Consider the following 18,700-nt stretch of genomic DNA (forward strand, 5'->3'; position numbering starts at 1 on the left):
ATGGCCAATGACTTCTAAATAATACTCATCATAGTATCTGAAATAGTAGCGGCCGGAGGGGTGTAGTGAGGAAGTGAGGATGGGAGATTTGTGCTACGCCCCGATAATTTGAATCAGTCGGTAAAAGTTGACAATTATCATAGTATGAAATCAGAAAATCAGTACAACTGAAAGTGTAAACGAAGGACCATGTTGAATATCGAAAACGTTATGATGACCGGACTCATTTGAAGTTATTTTACTAATACATGCATAAATTTAAATTTTTTTGCCTGCTTGCTCCAGTATAAATAAAAGCTATTTGTGTTTTTGATTGGTACCACCCAACATTTATTTCGTGATACAACATTGTAACCGTAGATATCTCTTCGTACCCCTCGATTGGCTCCTCTCAAGTCTTGTATACTGGGTTTTACTGATTTTGCGCCAGCTGAAGGCAGTGTGACAATTGCTCCAAAATTCTTGGGCTGGTTGCCCTGGATAGAGTTATCCATTGGAAAGGAAATTTTAAACATGAAAAAAGGTGTTTAGATTTTCTTTAAGACAAAGAAATTTTGTGATTATAGAAGAAGTATTTCCTTTCAGTGTTTGCTCAGCTCAAATCGTGTATTTTTCCCTTTAAAGAGGTTTTCTAAACGTTTAAAAAAATTTTCTATACAGTGGATGGCGCTATTCGGCCTTCGTGCAACCGAAGTTCCTGTTTAGTACATGAAACCAATTAAATTGTCATGTTGAAATAAATCGTTATTTTAACCGCCTGAAGTGGTAAAAGCTGAGTGAAGAGGTATACAAGCCACGCACGACCTAGAGAGAAACATTTCACACCGAAAATTCAAACAAGCAAAATGAAAACATTCATTACTCAAAATTCACTTGCGTGTGCAGGGGGGGATATTTATATATTCATGCTCTGCCGTATCAAATTTTCTTAAAATCAATTGCTTTCTGCAAATATACATACATGAAATCCCCAATCATCGAGGCTAGCTCCCCCAATTATCAAGGCTAGCTACAAAACTGTTAAGATATAAATTACACGACTGTAATGCAACTTGTTTCGCGCTGCACAACAACTACCTCAATAATGGTGTGGTTCCGAGAAACACAGTTCTCTCGCAGTCACTGTATGTTTTTAAAGCAGATTTGATACAACATAAACACCATTGATATAAAGACTATCCTCGTTCAACCATCAGCAAAAAGGAAATATACGTTACACAGACTTTAACTGTTAGGAGGTTCTCCACCATTGCTTGGGAAAATGATTTCCTTCATAACCACAAAACCATTTGGAGCTCGAACTGGTTGGTTATCAAGAACTAATATAATGAAGAATCATAATACAATGTCAAAATTAAATATCATTTCATAACATGTGCCGGTTGCAGGAAGGCTGGATAGCGTTATCCATCGGATAGCAATTTTTTAAACTTTTATAAAACCTTTCAAAAAGCAAAAAATAGAAGATTCGAACTGAGCAATTATTGAAGTAAAATAATGTTTCGAAGATTACGAAATTAAAAATATAAACACCTTTTTTACATGTTTGAAAATTTTTGCTATCCAATGGATAACGCCATCCAGGCTTCGTGCAAACGGCCCCAGATGTGATAATAAAAGTGAAATCAACAGTTGAAAGCGAAAGTCATTTAAAATGCTGGTTGAACAAGTATGAGAATACTCGGCCCTGTGGCCTAATGGATAAGGCGCTTCCCTCCGGAGGAAGAGACTGTGGGTTCGAGTCCCATCAGGGTCGAATGTGCATACTGTCTATAGTTTTGATGGTAAATCCGACTTCAGAGGCTGCGTTAATCATGTGCGCATCCAACAAATTCGCGATATAACTTTAATAGAGAGGTCGAGTTTAGTTGTATACGTCAGTGGTCGAGTTCTTTTAGCCTGATTTTTATCAAATAACTCTCCACAGTCCACCAGACATGCGCTATCTTTTGGATAAATTACCATGATATTTTCTGCTGAAGGAAGCTTAGTTTGAACTTATAAGGACGTAAATAGGGATTAGAACGAAAGACCGCGTGTATTTTGCAATTCAAGTAATGTAATGGCTCACAAATGTCAAAATAATTTTCCTCGTGAATCGTCGTGAATGTATTAGCTATATATAATTAAGAATAGTTATTTCTGACTTTGCCAAGTAGATAACGTATTATTCTTTAAGTTTGGAAACGAAGAGACATAAAAAGGGTGGCTAGAAACAATAGCTTGAATTTAAGCATACAATATAATTACTGTACTTTCTATTCATCACGCGCTATCCATAGAATTAACATAAAATAACGTAATTTTTGAATGAGTATAGATAGCGCGGTACAGCGTGCAAAGTAAGATTAAATCACTCACATTATTAAGAACATTTTTCAAAAATCGTAATTAAATATATTACTTCAAGAGCAATATCAACAATGAGTATAAAACTATTCTGGTCAATTCATACAACATGGCGTCTATATACACCAGTATATACACTCGTATAGCGTAAATTTGATAAAGTTTTCATGGCAAAATCAAATAAACTAAAGGATGTACGATAAAGCCAATGGCTACGTCTAAACTCTTAAATATTATTGTTCATTTACATAGTACACATACAAACATAGTAATTCATTATTCGTAATTTATTGGTTAAAAATGTAAATTGACCAAACACAACTGCCTCCCACATAGAATTCAAATAAAACATTCAGTTTATTAAATACATTAAACAGCATGGTGTCGAGAACACGACTAAGTGTTAACGCGTTAATATTATTTTGAGTTTAGATACTTCACCCCTTACAGAGTTCAAGATTTTTTTCGTTAATCTTGTTTGTCATATGGCTATCGCCAGCGAATTTAAATATAAAAGCTTACAACTTTACACAGCACCAAAAATACGGTGTTTTCTAGTTGGTAAACACCTCTATTCGTGATGCTCGCTGTTTTTCTAAATCGCGATCATTCAATTCGCCACCAGGATCGCTACTACGCGTTTTTGAATTTTTTCTCGAAAATCTCGACCTTATGCTTGAGTAGACACGACTTGCGGAGCCCTGTCTGCGAGCAATGGGAGCATCGCGGAAGCTACGATATTTGGAAGAGGTTCGATTTAAATACGCTTCGTTCGCACGTCTGGCTTCTTCTGAGTGATATAAAATGGGATCAGTTCTCGTTAAAGTGCAGTTGTTATACAAACGGCATTCGAGTATGTCTTCTAAAAGTCTCTTCGCAGATTTCTCTCCGTATAGCCCAGAAAATTTAAATTTGCATTTACCAGAAGCGGACGTCAACATGAGTTTGTTCTTGTAACATATGACCGCGAGCCCTCGAAAGGAAAAATGTCTCTTCATGAAATCCGGCTCGTCGAGACGATTTAGGTTGTAGATATGCACGCCATCCTGCGATGTCGCGATTTCCACACGAGTTTTATCGCTGCAGTCTTTCGCGCGATGTTTCATCGTGTTGAAACGAGCGATGGTCGCTGCGATGCCCAACAGCGCAAGCCATGATTCTTTCTTGGTCATACCACTGTGATCTTTATGTCTTCGTACAACGTCATCTTCATATGACCGAGCGTTGACCGTGCCTTCACTGCAGTTTACACCGCTAGGATGTTCGAACAAAAAGCCCAAATAGTCCTCGAGATAGCCCGGTGTATGTGATTTGGCATTATAGTCCCCGATAATGGCTTGAGCAAAATAAGAGTCGATCGCTGCATGTTGGGAGGGTGTGCACATAAAAATACCACGATTAATGTCACTCTTAATTTGATAACAGCATAACCTAACGCAATGATCAGAAATCGTATTGTTTGCCTCAGGATAAATGCGAACAGCCATCTGAAGTTGATAAGGCCTTTTAGAAAAATGTCTCTTGACTGACTCGGATAATAGTAGCCAGTTCATTTGCCCGTCCAAATCGGGATATTTTAAGCCGAAGTATTTCAATTCATCTTTCGATAGATTTAGACGTTCGCCAATACGTCTTAATATATCGACTCCGGTCATTGAACGCTCTTCATCGAACTTCTCTTGTAGGCAAGTGTTATCCATTAATACAACCCTTACTTCTTGAATAACTGTCTGCTTTCGTCTGAATGACGAACGAATAGTCCGTCCGCGAGCGGACATTTTAACTAACAGATTAAAGAAAGAGTATTGCCGACCACTTTCGATCTTGGCAAGCTTGCAGTTCAACAAAACACAAAGATCTGTTTGCCTAAGTTCTTCATTCCTTAAATGGTTTCAATTTAAGATTTTCCCGAACATTAAAGCGAATACAATGTGTAAATATATTCACGATATATGCGTGAAAATTTATCAAATGTATGCACTGATCGCCTCACATATCATAAATTGCAACAATTTCCGGTGACGTCAAGCGACTGTAATAAATGTCTTTTACGTTTGTATGTATTACTTCAGCTAATGTTCGCGTGCATCAACATCAACCACTGTCATCAATACAGCTCTTTGAGGGCCACTTTATGCGTCAGTTAATGATTAATAATTTGTTTCGGACATATGTAATGGCAGTAAACGCACTTTTAATTTATAATATAGTGTCATGAAACTCGGGACATTTGTACGATCTTGTATTATTTGTTTTAACGTCCATCCTACAACCGGTTTTAACAGGTCGACAAACGACCGGTAGTCGTTTGTCAACACATTTCCTCGTAAAAGTATAAAGTTTCCCAATTTTTCCTTGGGTGTACTTTGATCTCAGGAGCGACATCCTGTCATCGACATTTATTGTACAAATGCTAAAAATATACAGGGTGGTGCATAAAAAAAAAGTACATCATTAGAAATTAAATTATTGTTGAAATTTCAATGCCTGATCACTAGGCACGTTTAAGTGGTATACCAAAGAACAAAAGTGCATCTTTAGAAATTAAATTATTGCTGAAATTTCAATGCCTGATAACTGACAATGTACGCCCCCGTGGGCCTAACCTAGTGATGGGGGATTGAAATTTTAACAATAAGTTCAGCGGTAATGATGAGAAGCAATTTTCGCTTGGGGAAGGCACAACCCTGCATCATAGGTGGTAGAGGGCTACAGTTATACATAGTAAATATAAAAAAGACACAACTTTCACAACTGTATATATATATATATATATATGTCAAACTGTATCAATTAATGTAATTTTACATTTGTTGTCAAGTGAGGAGTAAAAATCAGGCTTGCCAATGAAGATGACTGTCGCTAAGGTTGTCGAAACGTTAGACACCATCAACAACACCAACAGTCCTTCTCAGTACTCTACTAACCCTATACTACAACTACAAACATGTAACGATGCTCCCGATAGGAGAAATACAACTATTGATTTGTGTAAATAAGGAACACGTTCATCTATATAGCGTCAACTTTTGTATGTAACTATTTTTATTCGACACATTAAAGGGAACATGCCAACTTTTCGACACATGTATTTTTCACTAGAAGATTGTCAAATTTCTCTAGTTTACATATCGAAAGTTTTCATATCGAAAGTATCACATAAACGGTGCTTAAACGAGGCTTGAAATATAATAGCTACAAAAATAATACAATTTTACAAAAAGTTACACTTTTGCACAACACTGATAAAGAATTTCTGACAAATAGAAAGTAACACCTATAGGGAAATGGAGTGGGAACGATAAAACGTATTCAACTTGCGGCTCAATTCCGTACTGGCCATTTGCCTTTTCTAAAATAAATTACAACAGCCAATCAGTTGGCAAGATTTTATTCTTCGAAAATTCATAACCAATTGAATTGTTTCAAGGCATTTTGAATTAAAAAAGAGCGGCTATATTAAGAAAGAGCGGCTATATTTCTTTTGCTCAACCCAGGTCTGTTACTGAAGTACAAAATTGCAGCAAATGGCACTCAATTCAAGTACTGAATTCTATCAAATACAATTATCATTCAATTATAATTCAAAGGGGGGATATGAACAATGCAATTTTTAGGGAGTAAACTTGCAGTGCCCCCCCCCTTGAGGGAGCACCTAAGTTTATTTAATTAACAATTCGTTAATTAAAGGATGTTGCTACTTCAAACATTTGGCAGAAAAGTCTGTTTCATCAATAAATTTGAATTTGAATTTGAAATTAACACTGTATACTCAATATTATTTTCGATTCAAGTATATTAGTACGCCGAAGACAAACAAAACAATCGTACTCAATTCTGGACCACTGACTGAAATACAATTTAGATATTGCAGTCATAGCACGATGCAATTTGATGTGAATTAAAAAATCAATTGTAAACTTATATAGCGAACGCAAATAAACCCACCAGGCAATTAACTGTCAAGAGAGGACAACAGTCACAAAATGATAAAGAATTACTGTTACGACTATTAACTAACTCGTACAGATGTTATTGAATGTTTGAAAATGGGAAATTATTGGCAAGTAGCAATGCTATTGGTCGTCAATTAATAGTGCACTACATACAAGGAAATAACAGGAAATATTTTTTCAGCTGCACGACCAGATTATACAATTTAGTATACAAATAGAAAAAGCTATCAGACTACTGGCAAAAGCATGAGAAATGACAAATTATGCAAAGAACTGATGCATATATAATCATGTGACGCGCGTGACTCTTCACTTTTAATTTAAAATATTGGCTTTAGCTGAGTGTTTTTATACCGTAATCAGAAGTAAACAACAAGTTTCTCACTGATCTGCTTTTGTTAGATTTTTGAAATTTCCACTGTTTTGTCATTTTTCACTGAAAAGAAACAACCTTTATCGGTGAGAAATTAAATGACAAAGTGTACAATGCAATTTTTTTAAAATCATCTCCATTGTCCGGTCGTTTTATAGTTGTGAATGAATATACTGATAGAGATCAATTATATAGCTGTAAAACGAACAGGTTGCTGAAAGAAAATTGTTGGAAAAAACAGAAGATTGTTTCATTTGTTTGATTTGTCTCATTTGGCGGCATCAGTCCTCAATTTTACGTATATTAATAATGTTTTGACTCATGATTACACAGCTTGAGACAATTTTTTTCTGTTTTCTATTTCGATTCTCATCAACGATAGAGGTTTTCTGATGTATCTCTATTTATAGCTAATAGCTACTCGGCTTTACAAAACTATATTGCTATTTCGTGTTCAGAAGACAGCTATTGCGGACATTATTTCACGCTCGATAATTGCTTCTCTAATGATTTACAAGAGAATATTGATAAAATATTGACAGCATGTATATTAACAAATGATTCGTAGCATAAGATCTCATATTAAAAATGACAATGATTGCATTATGAAGAAGAAATGCGTTGGGCTCTCTAAATATTGCACCTCATCTTGTGCTGTGTTTCAAAATTTAAGAGTTACACTTGGCTTTTCGTTTAATCCGACATTCGTGAAAAAAATCGGAGAGTGGCAGAAAAAACAAAAATGATTTTTTTTCTCTGTATTTATTAGCACATATATCGCGTCTTATTTTTGCTTGTGCTGCGGGAATCGAGGAGCGCAAGACGTTACTTCCAAGTGTCTGTCTGTGGAGATAATTATTTTTGTTAAGGACTCATTGTTTTCACTTATTTTTCGCGCATATATTGGTTTACGACTTCGCGCAGTGTTTGTTTTACACAATTGAACGGAAGGCGAACGCAATATCGTAGCACTTCAATGACCTATCTTTGCACACAATCAAAATGACGTCGATGTTATTCTCAAACTACGTCGCCTCTCAACATCGTTTCGCTTATTTGGTTCAAGCTTGATGTGCGTCGTCGTGCGTATGGTGTTTTGACTGGAGCAAAGTCAGGAAGCCTTACAACTTTGAAGACGTCGAGCGTTACCAGTCTTTTCCAAAATCATGTGGCGATTTTGTTTGATTTTCCTGATCACAGAGCAATGTGTGCTGGTTCGGGTGCTCAGCTCAACGAAATTCAATAATAGTCCTTGTGAGCCGAAGAAAGCCAAAAACGTTGATGGCGCGGATGTTGTCATTGGTGGACTTATACCGGTGCACGTTAAAGAAAAGCTGAATCAGCCTGGCCTGATTTGGGCTGAAGCAATGATGTTTGCCATTGACGAGATTAATAAAAAACGCGATTTGCTTGGGGACATTAAATTGGGCTACGACATTCGCGACTCGTGTAACGACGCACATCTTGCTTTACATAGCGCGCTCGATTTTGTGCTAACACCAAGAGCTGATGCTTCATACGAAAAGAAATTAAGCAACGGGACGAGTTGTTTATGCAATAAAAACGCCGATCACGACAGCATGCCTCCCGTAGTCGCTGTAGTTGGCGGTGCTACATCGGGGATATCGACAACAGTCTCAACTGTACTGTCAGCAGATAACATTCCTCAAATTAGCTACTCGTCTACGAGTCCTAGTTTGAGCGATAAGACAAAATATCGAAACTTCATGAGAACGATACCATCCGATGTGTATCAAGCGGAGGCTATAGCGGATATCTTGGTGAAATTCAACTGGACGTTCGTTTCAATTGTGGTTTCGGAAGAAGAGTACGGTCGCAACGGATTGATAGCACTGAGAAAAACTCTCAAAGAAAAGAACGTGTGCGTTGCTGTCGAGGCTTCGTTCTCTACAAACAGTTATGAAATCGAAAAAGACGTTGATGTCATCATTAGACAATTACAAAAAGACACCAGACAACGCGTTGTGGTACTATGGTGTGCACGGCCCGCTGCAGTGCAATTTTTCAATATTGCGACGGGCAGGTTGTTTAATATCACATGGATAGGGACGGAATCGTGGGGAGACAGCAAATATGTAAGAGATGAAGTTAATTTTGATCTTATAGGAGGAATGCTCGGAATCGTGCCCTATCTTGCTCATTATGGGAAATTCGAGGAGCACCTGAGAAGCCTTACACCGAGAAGCCGTTCAAAAAATCCATGGATAAATGAGTACTGGAAGTCGCTTACTAATAACAAATGTGCTCAAATGCCACATGACTGCTCAGAGGACAAACTACCGAACGCCATGTCTTTACCTCTGAATAAATACACATATGTCATCGACGCTGTGTATGCGATTGCACATGGAATACAGAGCTTGAAACGATCACATCGAAATCTGAATGTTTCGCGACTGAACAAGCGCATGCTTATGAAACTAATAAATCAAATAAAGACTGCAAATTTTAAGGCTTTCTCTGCTGATGGCAACTTCAATTTCACTGATAAAGGCGACCCCCACTACGGAGCGTATTCAATAAGGAACCTGCAGGGTAATCGTACGCACAAAAAGTTCGTGACCATCGCACAATGGAGCGGGGAAACATCGAAATTGGAGTTTGATGACACCGTGAAGATTCAATGGAATGAGAGAAAGGGCGTTCCTCGCTCAAAATGTGCAGACGAATGTCAGCCAGGATTTGGTTTTGTCGCATCCGACAGAAAATGCTGTTGGTCATGTCCGAAATGTCAGGCTGGATATTACAAGCCAAAGAAAGGTAAGAATAGATAGCGATACGAAAAACGTGAACTTGCATGGGTGTCTCGTCTTGCCAGAATTTCTTGAGGACTTGCGTGTTTTGTCCTCCAAGAATTTCTTGTAGACTTGTGTGTTTTGTTCTCCAAGAATTTCTTGAGGACTTGTGTGTTTTGTTCTCCAAGAATTTCTTGATGACTTGTGTGTTTTGTTCTCCAAGAATTTCTTGTGGACTTGTGTGTTTTGTCCTCCAAGAATTTCTTGACGACTTGTGTGTTTTGTCCTCCAAGAATTTCTTGAGGACTTGTGTGTTTTGTTCTCCAAGAATTTCTTGTGGACTTGTGTGTTTTGTCCTCCAAGAATTTCTTGACGACTTGTGTGTTTTGTCCTCCAAGAATTTCTTGAGGACTTGTGTGTTTTGTTCTCCAAGAATTTCTTGTGGACTTGTGTGTTTTGTCCTCCAAGAATTTCTTGTAGACTTGTGTGTTTTGTCCTCCAAGAATTTCTTGAGGACTTGTGTGTTTTGTTCTCCAAGAATTTCTTGTGGACTTGTGTGTTTTGTCCTCCAAGAATTTCTTGACGACTTGTGTGTTTTGTTCTCCAAGAATTTCTTGTGGACTTATGTGTTTTGTCCTCCAAGAATTTCTTGTAGACTTGTGTGTTTTGTCTTCCAAGAATTTCTTGACGACTTGTGTGTTTTGTCCTCCAAGAATTTCTTGAGGACTTGTGCGTTTTGTCTTGCCAGAATTTCTTGGACTTGTGTGTTTTGTCTTGCCAGAATATCTTGAGGACTTGTGTGTTTTGTCTTGCCAGAATATCTTGAGGACTTGTGTGTTTTGTCTTGCCAGAATATCTTGAGGACTTGTGTGTTTTGTCTTGCCAGAATATCTTGAGGACTTGTACGTGTGTGTGTTTTTTTAGCGAGAATTTCTTGTCGACTTGTGTATGTGTGTTTTTTTGGCGAGAATTTCTTGTCGACTTGTGTATGTGTGTTTTTTTAGCGAGAATTTCTTGTCGACTTGTGTATGTGTGTTTTTTTGGCGAGAATTTGTTATCGATTTGCCTTGTAAGAATTTCTTGTCCCTTTGTCGTTTTTTTTGTCTTGTAAGAATTTGTTGTCGACTTGTGTGTTGTCTTGCAAGAATTTCTTCTTAACGTGTGAGTTAGGTCTATGCGAAAAACAGGAAATATTGGCGACAAGATTCCGTTCGAAAATGGAGAAGTGTTTTTAAATTGAAAAACAAAGAGATGGTGTCGGCCGTCCTAAAACAAAGACTATTACCAATAACTTCCATGGTAACAAGATTCTCGAGTAAAAAAACGCCTGTGCATGGTGACCATGCACAAAACACGCTTAAATACACTACGCAAAGTTGTTGCATTTTGAAAAACTGAGCAAATGCATGACTGTCGTTTCATTGTATTTTGTTTATAAATAATGCCTATAAATGATATAACACTGTTGGTCGTATCTTAGAGAAACAATTATTTTGGTATCTTGTATCTACTGTAGAACATAAGACAATAGCTGCATATATAACTTTCAATTCATAAAAAGCCAACAGCGGTTTTATTTAACTTGCAGGTAACGTAGAGTGCAAAGCGTGCGATGACGGTTTCATGTCCAACGACGCTAGAACTCATTGTATCAAAGTGACCGAGGACTATCTAAGATGGAATTCGCCATTGTCTATCTTCGTGATGGTTTCATGTTTTATTGGACTTGTGATTATCGTGTTTACGCTTGCCGTCTTTCGACATTACTCCACTACCGCCGTCGTAAAGGCATCAAATCGCGAGGTCTCCATATTCCACCTCACTTGTCACGGTTTGCTCTTCTTGCTTCCATTCCTTTACATAGGTCGACCAAACGCACCAACTTGCGCAATGCGGTTATTATTATTCCCAGTTCTCTTTACGTTCATCACGGCCATCATGTTCCTGAAGACTGATCGCATCGTCCGGATCTTCAACTCGAAAGCGAGGCTAAGCAAACGCAGTCGGCTACTTAGCAATAAAGTCCAATTCGTCCTAACTCTTGTTTTAACATCGATACCTCTTATTGGGACTTGTATTTGGATTATCCTTCGACCGTTGAGAATCGATAAAGAAGCAATAGGCGATGTCTTTGTGGTCTATTGTGAGAACGAGGAATCCTGTCAGATCGTGCAACTTTCCTACATCCTACTTCTTGCTCTGCTCTGCACTTTCGAAGCGTTTCATGCTCGAAAACTTCCAGAGAGTTTCAACGAAGCAAAATTCATCTGTTTCTCTATGTTTGCGTTCGTTCTCTTGTGGATGGGATACATACCAGTTTTTATCGATCAGAACGGTTCCACAAAACAGTTCCTAACTTGCCTCTTCATAATACTGATCAATCTGCTTTCGGCGTTGCTCATCTACTTTCCCAAGTTAAACATCATCCTTTTCCACCCGGAGAGCAATCGCCATCAATCGTTTAAGAAAACGAGCCAGAGTTCCGGCTTGAAAGATGCGCAACAACTATCGCCGAAGAGTACACCGAGCACGAGCCGAGAGCAAAAGACTTCTCTGGAAATGAGCGAAGACCAGAAGACAAACAGCATGCCAGATAAGAAAATTCACAATTTTATCTTTGGCAGCAACGAACAGCTGGTCGCTCATCATCTCGGTCTGCCAGATGCTAAGCGGTCCAGCATCCCGTACTCGAAGGAGATGGATAATGTATTTATTACAAACCCCGCAACCAGTTTTTAAAAATACAGCGCTTATCGTGCACAACTCGCACGATGGCAGGAGATGAAATAGTTTAGTCGTATTTTAAAGTTCATCTATTCATTAAATCTGTAGAACTCAAAGATAAATAAGCTCCAGGCGTGAGATGTTTTCTCATATCGAAATAAATATGGATGCTAATTTTATATACATAGGAGAACGAGCAAAGTTCGAATTGATTGAATTTCAATAATCGACTAGACGCGTGTAAATTCATACGTTGAAAGAAACTGTGTAAAGTCTTTTTTTGTAATCATGTGATTTTTTGAAAGTTTATGGAATAAGACGAACAAATTATTTGATGCATTTGCAGGAGATGCCTATATTCACAATACATGCATTAAATATGCATGCACTGCTCATTAAAATTAGCAATTTCTTTTCAATTTGGCAAGAGAGCTTGAAAATACCCCTTATGTTTTTGTTCAGCTTGCGCCTAATCTGACGACAAATCGAAGAATGATGAGACATTCTAAACATTGCAATTAACTCCCCGGGTATTTCTTGCCACTTTTCAAATGGGAGATTATAAAAAGGAGAGTGGGGTAAAAAAAGGCTGGGTGCTAGAAAAACAACATAAGTAAAGTTTGTATGGTCATCGTACATTTAGTCAGTAGTAGTGCAAAATATCGGGGGGGGGGATGAATAGGGGATAGTGATAATTTTTTCTACCTGTCAAGTGGGGATTATCAAGAAGAAATGCGGCCTGAAACAAGGCTGGGAGCTAAATGGAGTGAACTCGGTAAATCTTTTTGTTCATGAAGGCAATCATTGAGCAAAAGTCAGCTCGCATAAAAAACGCGAATTCTCATGTTCGTGAGCCAATAATTTAAAAAATAGAACGTTACCTGTTTTTGCTGCATAAACTTCATGTTATTGTTATCAATGGAACAGTAATCCTTTCGAGTGAAGCCTTGCGGTTCTTTCGTGCCGGTCTTCTAAGCCGGTCCATTTTATTTCCTCTAACTGCGCCTAAATAGAATGTTCACAAAAGAAACGTTGTCGCCATCTGAAAACGAAGCTCCTGATCATTATCGACATATATGAATGGAAGTTAGCGTTTGTAGGTATATCATGCACAATACTCAAAAACCTTTTCATTTCGTAATTTTTCTTGCTGCCGAATTGTGCGTCGTTTATTTGAGGTTGACGACTGACGGTTTGTTGATTCACGCTCTATATGAACAATATTGAACATCATAAAAGTTACTTGTACTCTACTATACATTCTACTACATTTTATTATTCTCCTTTATACTTTATTACTCTCTACTATACTCTAGTATTCTTTCCTACGCTATATGAACAATATTGAACATCATAAAAGTTTACTCTACTCTACTATACATTCTACTACATTTTTATTATTCTATTATTCTCCTATACTTTATTACTCTCTACTATACTCTAGTATTCTTTACTACGCTATATGAACAATATTAAACATCATAAAAGTTACTTGTACTCTACTATACATTCTACTACATTTTATTATTCTCCTTTATACTTTATTACTCTCTACTATACTCTAGTATTCTTTACTACGCTATATGAACAATATTAAACATCATAAAAGTTACTTGTACTCTACTATACATTCTACTACATTTTATTATTCTCCTTTATACTTTATTACTCTCTACTATACTCTAGTATTCTTTACTACGCTATATGAACAATATTAAACATCATAAAAGTTACTTGTACTCTACTATACATTCTACTACATTTTATTATTCTCCTTTATACTTTATTACTCTCTACTATACTCTAGTATTCTTTACTACTATATGAACAATATTAAACATCATAAAAGTTACTTGTACTCTACTATACATTCTACTACATTTTATTATTCTCCTTTATACTTTATTACTCTCTACTATACTCTAGTATTCTTTACTACGCTATATGAACAATATTAAACATCATAAAAGTTACTTGTACTCTACTATACATTCTACTACATTTTATTATTCTCCTTTATACTTTATTACTCTCTACTATACTCTAGTATTCTTTACTACGCTATATGAACAATATTAAACATCATAAAAGTTACTTGTACTCTACTATACATTCCACTACATTTTATTATTCTCCTTTATACTTTATTACTCTCTACTATACTCTAGTATTCTTTACTACGCTATATGAACAATATTAAACATCATAAAAGTTACTTGTACTCTACTATACATTCTGCTACATTTATTATTCTCCTTTATACTTTATTACTCTCTACTATACTCTAGTATTCTTTACTAGGCTATATGAACAATATTAAACATCATAAAAGTTACTTGTACTCTACTATACATTATACTACATTTTATTATTCTCCTTTATACTTTATTACTCTCTACTATACTCTATTCTTTCCTACGCTATATTACTCCACATTACTCTTCGCTAATATACCTTTTTTATTACACTCTATTATACAATACCTTGTTACATTATTATTTACACTACTTTCCTTCCTTACGAAACAAAAGATATTTACTGTGATTGCACAAGCTTATGCAAACATCTTTTATTTTTTTGTTGTAAAATAACAATAATGCGAAACAGACAATCTTAAAACAAACTTTTTATTCTTTCTCTAAAACGTATTAAATAAATGATTGATTTCAAATCTGTTTTGCACAGGCTAATGCAAACACAGTTTCATTGTGTTTATTTCATAATATCCTCTATTATACCTAAGTATACTCTGAAATACTACTTTATTATCATCACCAACAAATTACCCGTACATGAAAGAACTAAATGCAAGAGAGTGAAGATATAGAATAACATTCACCTGCCCTTCTCTCCTCTAACTTTTGCCTCAAATCTTCCACCTGTGAGTTGTATGCTTTTTGTTTTGAGGCTTTCGTCTTTTCTTCAAATCTAACAAGCAGCATTAAAATTTACTGGATACATCAACTTCAATAGAACTTGTATATAATAGTTGCTTGTAGAAGGCGATAGATCGCCGATAGTTGCTTGTAGATGGCGATCGTTAAGGTCAGTGAGCTTCCTGAGGAGAATTGTTTATGTTGATATTGACTGACGTATTGACATGCTTAGCGGTAGTCATCTTCGATCAAGAAATAAAAGATGTTTGCTGTGTTTGCGCAAACCTAGGCAAATAAGGAGATCTTTGGGAGAACTCAAGAGCAGATCAGTGCAAGCCCGAGGCCGAAGGTTGAGAGTTGCCCCTTCTCGAGAGTTTTCGCAAACGTCTTCGAAGTTTGCATAAGCCTGTGCAACACACAAAAAACATATTTTATTTCTTTTATAAAAAAAAAATAATGCGAAACAGACAAATTTAAAACAAACGTTAAAATGTTTCTTTTACTTCATGGTTGATTTGCATATTCTCATTGATTGATTGATTGATTGATTGATTGATTGATTTAATTAGTTTAGCTCAGATCGGTTTGCGTAGGCTAATGGCGCAAACACGTGTTTTAAGTCAAGTGAGGCCATGAAAGTCTTCACCAGCCATGACTATGAAGATGACTACCGCTAAAGATTTCGAAAAGTCAACATCAACACCAACATCAACAGTCCCTCTGAGGACTCCACTAAACTCAACGATCCACGTCCAGAAACATGTAACAATACTCGTGTGTTCATACCGTTTACTTTATCGGTAAAGCCACATAAGTCACTAATACTAATAGTTTTCGAGTACGAGCATCACATTCTTAACTCTCGCTGAATGCACGCTCAATTTGAAGACTAATGTGTTGAATTAAAATTTCACTTGAACAAAGAACTGGCATGTTTATGCATGGCCATGTGAAAGTATAGAAAAAATTGTTTAGAACTGTCCCCCACATACCTTTGACGTGTAAGATTCTCCTGTTCCTCTCTGCCTTTCGATATCTTCTCCAAGGTTTGCATCAACATTTCATCTTTTTCCTATAAGGCAAAACAACTTCGATAATTACATTGCTGCTGGAGCTTTTGAGGAAACATCATTAAATCTCATCAACAGGCATGTGTTCAAAATTTGGTGTTTGCCGGCAGGTACGATATTCATTCATATGGAAAATGTGTGTGATACATTTTCGGAAACACATACGAGCTCGCCTACAAATGAATTTTCGAATTTCAATGAAATTTCAATAAACGAAGAACTTGCCACTTTAGACTTTAAGATGTCGTCGCGTTTCTTATCCAACTCTTTCTTCTCGGCAGTTTTTAATAAAATCAATCTTTCTCTCAACTAATAAAAAAAAAGATTGCATGATTTATACAGTGTAATTAATTTTTTTATTATACGAGTATTGAAATTTATGCGCGACAAAACGGTGAAATAAAAATAATATGCCTAAAATTTCCGAGCATCTGAATGGCCATACCATTTTCTTCACTAATGAAAAAGGTCCGGATATGCACTCTAATTGGACATTTGATATTTCTCGCCAAAAGTGAAAAAATGCACATTAAGTTTTATCGCCAATGGTGAACAGCATTAAAATTAAAGAAAACAAAAACAATTTTTCCTGACTTCATTTATCAATGGCTTTGCAATTTGCCGAGACACAATCCGTAAGCGAATCCAATATAAATGTAAGGAAAATGACAAAAAAAAAAACATTCGATTTCTTCAGTAATTTTCATCGTCGAAACTTTCCGAAGCATGGAAAATATTCTCGTCAAGCAACTTAATAAAGATGTAAGCGAGTTTATTACGCTTCCGTTCGAAAGAAAAAAGATAACGTAAAATACAAACTTAGTTCCTTCGTAAGAAAAATGTGAAAATAGGAAACAATGTTTTTATTGATGAATTGAAATCATATACGTCAACCAGAGTTTCTATCTCCCTTAGCATGACCAAAACTATAGTAATGATATATTAGTGTAACGTTCTGGTAATCGAGATACTTAAATTGCACTACGATCGTCGCATTTCAATTGAAAATATAATGATAAACTGAAATCTAGTGATCATCGATTAAAGTGAAGTGGACGTATTTAACATATTTTAATGAAGAGCCTATGAAAAATGGGCCAAACTAAACAAACTACCGATGAACTAACTTGTGCATAAGATTTTCACTGGAAGGCTAACTTGGTACGCTAACAATTACAGCTTTGTAGCTTGCAACTTCAACAAAAGGCAGGTGATACAGTTTTGGCCGTGAAAAATTAAAAACAATTATTTCGGTTTTAAAGTACAAAATCTGTTCAGTTAGTTCTCAATTTATGTAATGAATTAATTCGTAATATTAAATGTCATCGACTCTTTTCGGAACTATTTTTAACTCCATTCACAAACGATAGAATACACACCTCAGCAATTGACATCTCATTCAAAAGACCCGCACCTGATGTTTCGGTAAGGTCAACGTACTGTGAACAAAGTAGTTAAAGTTAGATGAGCTCAACACTCACTTAAAATTGTAGTATCAACGGAGAAATGAAAAATATTAGACAAACAACACTATGGCCTTTATAAAGTAATGAAAGTCGGATGACTTTAACACAGTGAAAGTTGTTCTATCAACAGGGAATGAAAAACAGTAGACAAACAGCATAACGACTCCAATTATTTACCTTGAATCGTAAGACAGGAACACTCTCAATTGCCCTTATTTTGGCGATTAATAAAACTTTCTGGCGCATTTCTTCTTCCGCCTATAATTAAAATGACAATACTCGCACAATCCATAAATTAAAGTCCGCACAGGCAAAGACACTCTGACCGAAACACAAAACAATTGACATAGCTAGACCGTAAATAGTAAATATTTCATTCTAAACGTTTTGAAAAGTATTGTATATATACGTGTCGTCATCAGGGACAATGAAGATTTTCAAAATTACATTTTTTATAAGATCGTAATAGTGAAAGAAAAAAAGTTTACTTTTTATTGTTTTTCAAGCAAAGGACGTTTTCCTAAAGAAGTTTTCTGGCCAACTGCCCTGTTCATAAATGTAATGAACAGTGTTTCCTCGTGATTGATTCAATTTAATTAATCTCGTAACTTTTTTAATTTAGATATTCAAAGTCTGATATGGTTACCGCAGTAACTAGCAGCCAATTACAGCGAACCATTACTGAGAATAAAATAAAAAAATTAAAAACACTTATAGTATACAGCAACATTGTTTATTTCGACACAATCCCCTGTTCGCCGGACTACCGGAGGCTGGAGTTAGGCCGATCACAACATTGTTATATCAACAAACGATAGCAATCGACCAAAATGAAAAAACTTGCATACATAGATACAAAACATTTTATGCATGACAGTGATGACACATTCTAACTTATGAGTGAAAGTTCAAGTGTGAAAATTTTACTTCATACATCTAAAGAAGTTTTACTTTTTCATGTGTTTCATTGTTTTGCCCAGTGAACTATAATAACAACTGGAACGATAACTCCTACAGCTTTTCCCATGGTTGTTTGAAGCCAAACTCCCCCCTGATATAATGCGTGTTTTCTTGGCGACCGACGTTTGGTTTGGCTTGTTGGCAGTTGAAAACAGTGAAAAAATTATTTG

General features: G+C 36.2%; 3 protein-coding genes and 1 non-coding gene across 4 annotated transcripts in view; 2 read left to right on the forward strand and 2 right to left on the reverse strand.

The window, feature by feature from the left end:
- Positions 1–831: 831 nt before the first annotated feature.
- Positions 832–18,700, reverse strand: part of LOC124443579 (cilia- and flagella-associated protein 99-like) — a 29,897-nt gene continuing 12,028 nt past the window's right edge. The window contains exons 19-26 of the mRNA XM_046994049.1: positions 17,748–17,828; positions 17,484–17,543; positions 16,330–16,413; positions 16,027–16,106; positions 14,998–15,086; positions 13,285–13,367; positions 13,040–13,163; positions 832–1,319 (exon numbers count right to left, since the gene is read on the reverse strand). Coding sequence (XP_046850005.1) covers positions 13,074–13,163; positions 13,285–13,367; positions 14,998–15,086; positions 16,027–16,106; positions 16,330–16,413; positions 17,484–17,543; positions 17,748–17,828 — 567 coding nt within the window. The 3' untranslated portion in view covers positions 832–1,319; positions 13,040–13,073. The remainder of the gene's footprint in view (positions 1,320–13,039; positions 13,164–13,284; positions 13,368–14,997; positions 15,087–16,026; positions 16,107–16,329; positions 16,414–17,483; positions 17,544–17,747; positions 17,829–18,700) is intronic.
- Positions 1,684–1,756, forward strand: Trnar-ccg. The gene has a single exon. It is a non-coding gene; the product is annotated as a tRNA-Arg (tRNA).
- On the reverse strand, positions 2,366–4,644 carry LOC124443580 (band 4.1-like protein 1). Its single transcript, XM_046994050.1, has one exon. The coding sequence runs from the start codon at positions 4,125–4,127 to the stop codon at positions 2,904–2,906; it is 1,224 nt and encodes a 407-aa protein (XP_046850006.1). The 5' UTR covers positions 4,128–4,644; the 3' UTR covers positions 2,366–2,903.
- Positions 7,505–12,497, forward strand: LOC124443578 (metabotropic glutamate receptor 2-like). Its single transcript, XM_046994048.1, has 2 exons — positions 7,505–9,459; positions 11,023–12,497. Exons 1-2 carry the CDS (start codon positions 7,845–7,847, stop codon positions 12,171–12,173), a joined length of 2,766 nt encoding a protein of 921 aa, XP_046850004.1. The 5' UTR covers positions 7,505–7,844; the 3' UTR covers positions 12,174–12,497.

This window comes from Xenia sp. Carnegie-2017, unplaced genomic scaffold, assembly GCF_021976095.1.
Source record: "Xenia sp. Carnegie-2017 unplaced genomic scaffold, XeniaSp_v1 HiC_scaffold_21, whole genome shotgun sequence".
Taxonomy (NCBI): Eukaryota; Metazoa; Cnidaria; class Anthozoa; order Malacalcyonacea; family Xeniidae; genus Xenia; species Xenia sp. Carnegie-2017.

What these genes read in the sequence shown, in the direction of transcription:
- LOC124443578 (XM_046994048.1), top strand. Translation starts at nt 7,845, where the DNA reads ATGTGGCGATTTTGTTTGATTTTCCTGATCACAGAGCAATGTGTGCTG. An exon ending in ATATTACAAGCCAAAGAAAG is followed by an intron (nt 9,460 to 11,022) that starts GTAAGAATAGAT and finishes TTTAACTTGCAG; the next exon opens with GTAACGTAGAGTGCAAAGCG.
- LOC124443580 (XM_046994050.1), bottom strand. Translation starts at nt 4,127, where the DNA reads ATGTCCGCTCGCGGACGGACTATTCGTTCGTCATTCAGACGAAAGCAG.